Source organism: Chaetodon trifascialis, chromosome 10 (genome assembly GCF_039877785.1).
Source record: "Chaetodon trifascialis isolate fChaTrf1 chromosome 10, fChaTrf1.hap1, whole genome shotgun sequence".
Taxonomy (NCBI): domain Eukaryota; kingdom Metazoa; phylum Chordata; class Actinopteri; order Chaetodontiformes; family Chaetodontidae; genus Chaetodon; species Chaetodon trifascialis.
In genome coordinates, this window is record NC_092065.1 from 10,012,256 (window position 1) to 10,021,168 (window position 8,913).

The following is an 8,913-nucleotide window of genomic DNA, read 5'->3' on the forward strand; positions in this document are numbered from 1 at the left end:
TGCAACAATCCCCTTTCACATTTATTCATGTAGGAATTTTTTGAAGAGTTAGTGAGCACAGGAGCTGAAACCAAAAGTGAAGTTTGGAACCGGGCATGTTCCTCTTTTAGTTTGCCATTATGGTTTAATTTGAGGAAGTGTTGACCAAGAGAATGAAACCAGTATGTTTTGACTGAAATGTCCGGAGCTTCTGTGTCCCTGTAACTTGTTTGCGTTGTCATATTTTTGTCCCCAAAAAAGTGTCAGATGAAACCCAGATGCATGTAGAAACATCTGTCATGACCATAAATCCTCCCAGACATTATCAGCAAAAAACTAATATATCATGTGTTTGTGGCATAGCAACTCTTTTTGTATCCATTTCTTATGGTTTCTCCTGAATTACACAATGGACCAAACAGCATTCCACTGTATTTTTGAGATGTTTGGCCCCAGCGGGATGGAAAGTTACCAGAGGCAATATGTTGGGTGTGATGAAACGCACCAGAGAGAGAAAAGGAGGCCCTCTGTGGGTTTAATATGGTCTGTCTTTCATAACTGAACACTTCAGACAACAGCGGCTGAGGTGATGCAGGAAATAAAAACCTGAGGGAGGAAACTTGCTTCAGCACAAACTTTGGCCATCTTTTCCTTCAGATCATGATCCACTGTGCAGTGCAGGCCTGGGGCTTGTTGTGCTTTCAAATATTTGCTCTGTCTCCATCTACTGGAAAGAAATGTTGGACTGACCAGTATCTAGGCTAGACTGAGTTCAGAGGCAAAGAGGAGACAACCAAAATAGCTCATCGAGGCCCAAATTTATTTATCCTCCGCCTCGGAATTTGGCTCTTTTCGGCGGTGGTTGACAAATCAAAGAAATGAGGGCTTTGGGGATTTTTCTGCAGCTCAGATTTCCACGTACTGCCGAATTTCCTCCCCACCTCAGATACTGACAGCAGCAGCCAGGAGCGGAGTCCCGCTGTCCCGTGGAATTATCACGGTACCGAGGCGAGATACGCATGGAACATGGCTGCTATGAGGACTTTAACCGTGGCGGGTCTCTTTTTGGCGTTTTGCGCTTTGGGACTGATAGCAGTAGCGATCAGCACAGACAACTGGTACGAGACTGACGCGAGGAGGCACCGGGAACGCTGCAAGAATTACTCAAACAAGAGAAACGACCCCGGCTACATTTACATCTCCAACAACAACCTTCCACTTCGCATGTTGCCAAAGGAGAAAAATGTGGAGAGGAGGGGCTCCAGTGTCAGCGGCGAAATGCTGCTGCGGGCCAAGCGGCACTTCTTGCCTCCTGCTCCGGCCATGGAGTCCCTCTGCAGTCGGCAGTACAACTCCACCATCACCGGACTGTGGAAGAAGTGCCACCGGGAGGGATATGACTTGGAGACGGAAGATTTGATCTTTAAAGGTTTGGAATCAGGGGATCATGGGTTGCGCTATAATGTGTTTGTTTTGCACATTTTTGTGTTGTAGTGTGTGAGGCGCTGTCTGTAAATACTTTGCGCACGAATGCGCTATCCAAGGTGCTGATGCTGCGCACAGACCCTCAAGGCCTACGCAGTAATAACGCGGGGGTACAGTTACAACGCAGTCGACGTGTTATTTTCCAGCACAAAAGGGCAAGCTGTAGTAACAGAAGCCTCGAGATGCGTACAATAAGCTACTCCACAATGATGTGGGTGGATGGGTGGGTGGGTGGTGGTGGTGGAAGGGGGTTGGGTGCTCTTTTTTTGGGAGGAGGGTGAGGGGTGGCAGCAGAGAGCCTTGTGATATCCTCTTTATCTGATCTGGGTGCTTATGTGCCATCCTCTTTGTGTTGTTTACATCCACAGGATTGGTTCCGCGCTGCACACCAATAAAATACTACTACTCATCATCAGTGCTGCCCAGAAACCTGCCAATCAATCTGACGAAGACAATAAGGCAGGATGAGTGGCACGCGCTCCGTGAGTTCGCCCCCTGTTTTTCCCCCCCCCTCATAATCTGATGAATTAATGTCGAGAAACTTCAACAAAGCCCGCTTCTCCCTGCGCTTTGCAGACCTCCAGAGGATGACCGCCAGTTTCATAGGCATGGCCATATCCATCATCCTGTTCGGCTGGATCATAGGCGTGCTGGGCTGCTGTAAAGAGCATGATCTGATGCAGTATGTCGCTGGACTTCTCTTCCTCATGGGAGGTAAGATGCACTTTACATAAAGGGCACTACCCCGAATCACCACAGAGGGGCAGTAAGGTCTTTGTTAATAAGAGGGCGGTGAAACGATGCATCAGAGGAGATGGAAATGGGCTGTTGTCGTGCCTGACTTGTTATTTTTTTCTCTTTCTCTGCTGCAGGAACATGCTGCATAATCTCCCTTTGCACATGTGTGGCTGGGATCAACTTTGAACTGTCCCGCTATCCCCGCTACATGTTTGGGATACCAGAGGACATCAGTCATGGTTACGGCTGGTCCATGTTTTGCGCGTGGGGTGGACTGGGCCTCACGTTGCTGGCTGGTTTCCTGTGTACACTGGCTCCTTCCCTCTACCCTCCACACACCCCTGTGGTGCATAAGCCCAGGCAGGAGAACGGCTGTGTGTGACAGGCCGCCACGCATCTAACAGACACCTGTCTCATCCTGAAATGGTGACGAGCCCTGTTCCAGAGACAGTTTCACCCAGGGACTCAGAGCAGAGAGAGCCTTCACACAGCTTGGCACAGAGAAAGCAGAGCACAGGACACTGACTCTCGCTCTCATGAAAATGAAAAAGAGGTGACGTTTGACTGAAGAAGATTTCAGTTCCTCTGGTGCTTTTTCCGTCCCTCTTTATGAATGAACTGTTCAGTGTTATTGCTTGCTCTTTAAGAGGAGAATAGTTATACAAAGTTTTTTTCCCCCTGTAAAATCTGCTAGTTTGAGAAGAAAAAAAAGAGAAAAGAAACACTGGCAGAGATCAATAGCACAACTTTGAAATCGGTGTTGAAGATCAAACTATGGATGTGTACTGTCACATTTCAAAGGGCAACTGTGTATCATTATGTACCCGTTCAAAACAAGATATGTACATGTACTTTTTGAATTGTATGTATGCAGATGCATTTGTGTTTATTCAAGGAAAATATGAGCATTAAGACCAAACTGTGTTTGAGGGAAATGTTTTGTTGTTCTTGAGGTCTTACCCCCATCGAAATATTTTTGAAAAATAAAACAGCCATGCAAAACCATTTTTTTAACCTGTGTAACACTGAACTGACATGATATAAACGTCTTTGTGGTGGTCTTTTCTCTTATTCTGACAAGAGTTTACTGGTGTGTCAGCAGACAAAGGAGCCTGCTAATGGAGCCCAAACTTTTAGAGCATTACTTCTAAACAGCAGCTGTTTATATTCCTGTTAGTGCGACAAGGAGTCTGTTTTATTCAACCACTTCTGAACTCTTAAATGTGCAGCTGACCAAAGCTTGAGTCAGTGACCAAAACCGAGAGACAAAAATAAAAAAAAGCCCCAAATAAAACAGAACAGAAAAAAGTGAAGTCATTGTCTGCTGTGCATTACAGTGAAATAAAACCCCCTTTAATTAACGTCGGTGGTCCATAAAAAAGAAATGAAATCCAGATAAAACTGCATCAGAAGCTCTCTGATCACTTTAATCTGACAACAGCTAAACTTACACTTGTATTATGTTTTGAATGTTTTATTCCATTAACAACATGAACACCAGCCTCTGTGAGCTGTAATTCATTCCCACAACTTTTATGAGAAATTAAATATTTCTGACATCCAATTCAATTGATGGCTTCGCTCATTTCCTGAGGTTTCTCTGCTCCTTAGCATTACCATGTATCACTCAAATTATATTCACTATCTTCATCAACTTCATCATTGCTGTTGGTTAAAACCATATTGGCCACTGGAGACTGTGTTTTTGTAAGGACGTTTCAGTTCATAATCTAATAAATGTCATGCTTTGTATTATAAATGCAATAATATGCAATCAGCAGTAATTCACTGCTGCTTATTGCTCATGAATGATTTGTACGAACTGCAGACTGAAGGGAGAGAAGGACGCAGTTATTCGGTTGAGTAAAGAATCACAACAGCCTGGAATAATCCATTAAAATGAGGTTTATATAAACAGAACAAAGTACTTGCTTTAAAATGTAAATATATATGAAAGCTCATTGTAAAGAATGGTTCCTTTCACATTGTTGTCACATTGCACTCTCTCTGGTACCAGTGAGACGAAACACCTGCACTGTGTGTTTAAAGAGGAGAAACGTGTCCTGCATGTGCCCACAGCATTAAAAAGCAGTTGAATGTCTAGGTGGTCTAATCACTCCACACACTCCTAGCTAGCTTAAAGTCAACAGGGAGCTCAGTCAGCGCTTTGCATGTAAAAGCCGACTCTGCAGAGTGACTTCTAACCACAGCTGCCAGTTACATGTAGTGGACTGAAAAGTACATATTTAGTTCTGAAGTGTTAGGTAAATAAACGTGGTCAGTGCTTAAAAGTGAACATGAGTGCAGTGTTTGACGCTGTCTGAGCTGTGACGGGAAGAAACTGCAGTAACAACGTAGACTTGATTATTGTACAGCTTTCAGGTAGTTGAACTAACCTCGACGTGGCAGATATTGTTCTTTTCGCTCCACTGCAGTGATGTAATGACTCAAGTAACGAATTACTTTGCAGATTCTGATTACTAATCCATGTAATCATGTAATAAATTATGATGTGCACCTGTAATAGTATAGATGGAGACACCCCAGTGTATGTTAAGTAGTAACAATTAGTTTGTTTGCAAATTATTAACTGTGTTCTGTTTTTATCTATGTTTTACACAATGTGTAATGAATCAGGTTTGTAGTCCAGTTGTATATTGAGGCACTTTAACCTGAGGAAATTTTTGAATGCAGTACTTTTACTTCTAAGAGTCTGTGGTTGATCTGTTTTGACTTCAGTAACAGATTTGAACACTTCTCCGCCACGTTTCTAGAGTAAGAATTAGACTGTATGTTGTAACATGTTCAACAAGTTCATTCGTGGCCTTTGAAAGAGCAGTTTGACGAAACAATCTTAACCTCAGGTCCACTTGCTAGCTTCTTCTCAAAGCTTTCAACCACATCTCATTGTCTTCATGAGAGGATGGACTTTGCTCAGTGGGAGTTTTCTCAGTTGTTCCACTGAAATGCTTTTGAAAGCTCCTTAAAAAACTCACTTGCTATGTGTTGACCTGGTGATGAGTACCATGAGACATGGTTAAAAGCTAGTAAGCGGACATTAAATTAAAGTTATTCTGTCAAAATCTATAATTCTGTGGTCATTACAGTGGGATCAGTGACCAGCTTGTGTCTTTTCTTCAAAAAGAAATCATTTAGTGGCAGATACAGCTGGAGGATGGTAATACTACAGTATTAGTAGTGGTTGTAATATTCATAAGTATTCATTGCATGATAATAATAGTAGGACTAGTAGCAGTTGTGGTATTCATATAGCTCTCATCTAGCTAATAATAACACCACGGGGGCATGAGGTTTTGGGGCTTTGTGCTCGGCACAGTGAGGGATCAGTGTGTTCTCAGGTCGACTGCATTCCTGACCTTTCTTTGTTTGTCCTTAAAATATGTCAGTGAGGAGAATACATTCTTCTAACAGCGTGCTCAACGCTCAGACCTTCCTTCCTCTTGGCTTCTTGGACCTGAAACCAATTTACAGAAAAAATATTTTTTCTATAGGAGGAATTAATGATTTGCGCCAAAAAAGGACAAATTAGGTAAGATGAGTGCGATGTTCATGAGAGGCTTCATGACCCACTCTACTTTTACACACACAGTGGAAATTTTAACCAGGTCTTTTAATCAGATCTTGTGAGCCCTGTGCAGTGCCCCTGAAAATTAAGAGGCATCCAGAAATATAGGGTTTCTCCACAGCTCTGGGTTTTTGACAGGGTTGGCCCGCACTATGCTGAGCTACGGCGAGCTGTTTTTAAAAAGGGGTCCCTCAGGGGAAGCTGGACTGTGAGGAAAACCAGACAGAGGAAATCACACCCAGTTGTGCCCATGGCAGCCCATCTGGCTCCTTCACATCTGCAGAGACATTATCTGTGTAAAAAGAGGGCACGCTTATGGCAGTTACTCGGTGGTTGTTGCACATGCTGGTCGGAAAAAAGAGCGATTTAAATGGTTGTTAAAGATAGAAAATACACAGATTACGAGCAAAGGCATTCCAAATATTAAATTCAAGGCAATGCAAATTAAATCAGCCCAACAGTAGATTAGTTTGTCGAGTTTATGTCTTTCAGGAATTCAAAACAACTTTCCTCCCATAAACAATGTGTCTGAAATAAAGAGTATGTCAACACGACAGAAGAGCACAGAGTTGTTTCGTCTAGAGATTTAAACAAGCTGTAAGTCATTTTTAAGCAGCGAAATGACATCATCCGAAACAAGTCAGAAGTTCAACACAAGATCATTACATATCAGCCACGAATTTTATAGATCTTGACAGACAAAAGAGCAGATAATGCCGAGAGTGGCTGCCTGCGGACAAACATATTTCATACTTGAGTCAATGGCTTCCAGATGGAAGTGGGAGGCAGTGACAGACTTCAGACGCCAATTAACCAGGGCCACTTGACGGGACGGTCGAGTCTGCCACTTGTAGTGCCAACAACAAACATGGTGACGTAAAGACATGACAGAGGAGGAAAATCCAGAAGTTCAGACTTCAAAGGTTTTCACTGTTTATGGTAGTGCCAGGCTTCAAAGGATGGAGATGGCTTTTATAATACACCACTGTATGGCCTTGTCTGTCACAGGACACATGAGCTCAGTTTGCAGCAGAAAACCATTGTCCAGAAATGTTTCCTTACTTAAAAAATAAAAGGGAAAATTAAACAATGTGATGAATATTAAGCTTTTATTGATCTGTAATGACGTAAAATTGTACAAACAACATAAGTTAACCATACAGACAAAAAGGCAGATATGTGATTGATTAAAAAGGCAGATAAATCTGCTTTTATTCTGGGTGTCCTCTGAATGAATCTCTTCCTCAGAGGTGGCACAGAGCGCTCCATGCAGACAGAATTTATGTCCACATTTCTTTTTCCCCTCCTGACTCAGAGGAATGTGTACATGTTTTTGTTCCAGCTCCCTATAATGACACATGACCAAGGAACGGGGATAACCAAAGGTTGGAGATATTCAACATAATTGGGAAGGATATTCATAAGCCACAATGAACTTTCCAGTTGTTTGCTCAACTGGAGGGTCCTCTGTCTCACACACACAAACACACACAGAAAAACACTCTCACACACACACTCTGAGCTGCATAACCCCTCTATGAGCCAACATTCAGATACTCAGTCTTCAGGCGGCTCAGTCTGGTGCCATGGCTGCGGATGATGAGGGACAGCAGCTCCTGTTTGTCTCTGAGTCCTGCAGAGATGTCCGTGGTTCCCCTGAGCGCGTCCCTGATGTCACTCACTTGCTTCATTACGTAGCCGTTCAGCTGTTGCTCCTCTCTCAGCTCAGTTTCCTGACTTTGTTTAAACTTCACCTCCAGCTCCAACAGAGACTTGTCCACGCTTGAGAAAGCCTCGCCGATCTGGGAGATCTCCCGCTGGAGGAACTTGCCGTAGCTGTCCTCTCCGTCCAAGTCGTGCGCCACAGTCCGGCCGATGCCCTCCAGCAGCCGCGCCGAGTCCTCCGCCTGCAGCTTGGTGATGATGAAGTCGTCCCGCACCACGGAGTCCCTCTCCTCTGAGGCCCCACATGGGTACACATCCGAGAATTTAAACAACATCTGGCACTCCTCCGGGTCTTCAGTCTCCTCGTAATCCCCGTCCGGGACAAAGAAGTGATGGAAAGTGCCATTGGAGATCTCCGGCTGGAGGGGCCCGTTGTAGACCGCCGAGCAAAATGGCAAAGATGTGACAAAGATGAGCAGAAGTGGGACGGGATCCATCATGCACCTCCTCTCTCTCTCTTTGGCGAACAGCATCTGCACTGGCAGCCGGATAAAGCGCAGAGTTTTCAGTCCGGCTCATGTTACACAGGCCCCGTCACCTAAAAGGCACAGACTGCCTGTTTAAGTGAGGAGGGCCCCTGGTGGCCCCTGATTTCTCCAACCACGCAGTCATGAAGTTGCTTTCCAAGTATAAAAACACACCAAACATTAGAACTGAGTTTACACAGTTTGCTTTTATGTTATGCTAGTTGTATTTGAGCAGAAATATAGATAATATAGAGGTTGTGAAGGATGCACAAGACAAATTGATAAATTTGGGTCATAAATACTAACAAGAGTCTTTGAGTCTTCCTCATTCAGTCCCATTTCATTGCGCATTTTAAAGCATTAGGAATCACCATTAACTTTGGTCATGTTTTTTTTAATGTCTTCTTATGTGATATGAAGAGTTAATTTTGTATTATATGCATATAATCATTTTCTGTGTTTTTCTTCAGTTTCTATTTCTCAGTTCTTCTTTAAAAGCTTAACCTATGTCAGTGTACACAAACAAGACAGATTTCTGTCCAGTGTTTTTCACTCCTGGCTCAGGTCAGCTCGTCATGAGGTTCTGCAGAAGCCTGATAACAACGCATTCATTTGAATCAGGTGTGTTGGAGCAGGGAAACATCTAAAGCATGCAGGGAAAGGGTTGAGGGCAGCGCCACGACTGAAAAACACTCCACAGCTTGCCTTCATAAATAAATAAAGTCATGATGCAGGTTTTTCAAGATCACCATAGGCATTTGAACATTTCCTATACATTTTTTTTAATGTTATATACCTTATATATTTTACATAACAGAGCCAAGATTTTCCAATGCTTTTAAAAATTCAAGGCCTGTCTGAATGCAATCCCGTCTACAGCACACAGCAGCCCAGTCCAAGCCTCATTTTTGTTACATAACTGATTCAATTGTG

General features: G+C 43.4%; 2 protein-coding genes across 2 annotated transcripts; one reads left to right on the forward strand and one right to left on the reverse strand.

The window, feature by feature from the left end:
- The first annotated feature begins 543 nt into the window (after window positions 1-543).
- Window positions 544-3,204, forward strand: tmem276a (transmembrane protein 276a). The gene is made up of 4 exons (XM_070972875.1): window positions 544-1,408; window positions 1,833-1,946; window positions 2,041-2,178; window positions 2,337-3,204. The coding sequence occupies exons 1-4, from the start codon at window positions 1,006-1,008 to the stop codon at window positions 2,582-2,584; spliced, it is 903 nt and encodes a 300-aa protein (XP_070828976.1). The 5' UTR covers window positions 544-1,005; the 3' UTR covers window positions 2,585-3,204.
- Window positions 3,205-6,971: 3,767 nt separating this feature from the next.
- Window positions 6,972-7,986, reverse strand: fibina (fin bud initiation factor a). Its single transcript, XM_070972650.1, has one exon. It carries the CDS (start codon window positions 7,984-7,986, stop codon window positions 7,324-7,326), a length of 663 nt encoding a protein of 220 aa, XP_070828751.1. The 3' UTR covers window positions 6,972-7,323.
- Between the last annotated feature and the right edge of the window lie 927 nt (window positions 7,987-8,913).

Bases quoted from the DNA above. Each gene is read 5' to 3' on its own strand.
- tmem276a (XM_070972875.1), top strand. From the start codon at position 1,006: ATGGCTGCTATGAGGACTTTAACCGTGGCGGGTCTCTTTTTGGCGTTT. The intron at 1,409-1,832 runs GTTTGGAATCAG...TTACATCCACAG, and splicing joins GGAAGATTTGATCTTTAAAG to GATTGGTTCCGCGCTGCACA. The intron at 2,179-2,336 runs GTAAGATGCACT...TCTCTGCTGCAG, and splicing joins ACTTCTCTTCCTCATGGGAG to GAACATGCTGCATAATCTCC.
- fibina (XM_070972650.1), bottom strand. From the start codon at position 7,986: ATGCTGTTCGCCAAAGAGAGAGAGAGGAGGTGCATGATGGATCCCGTC.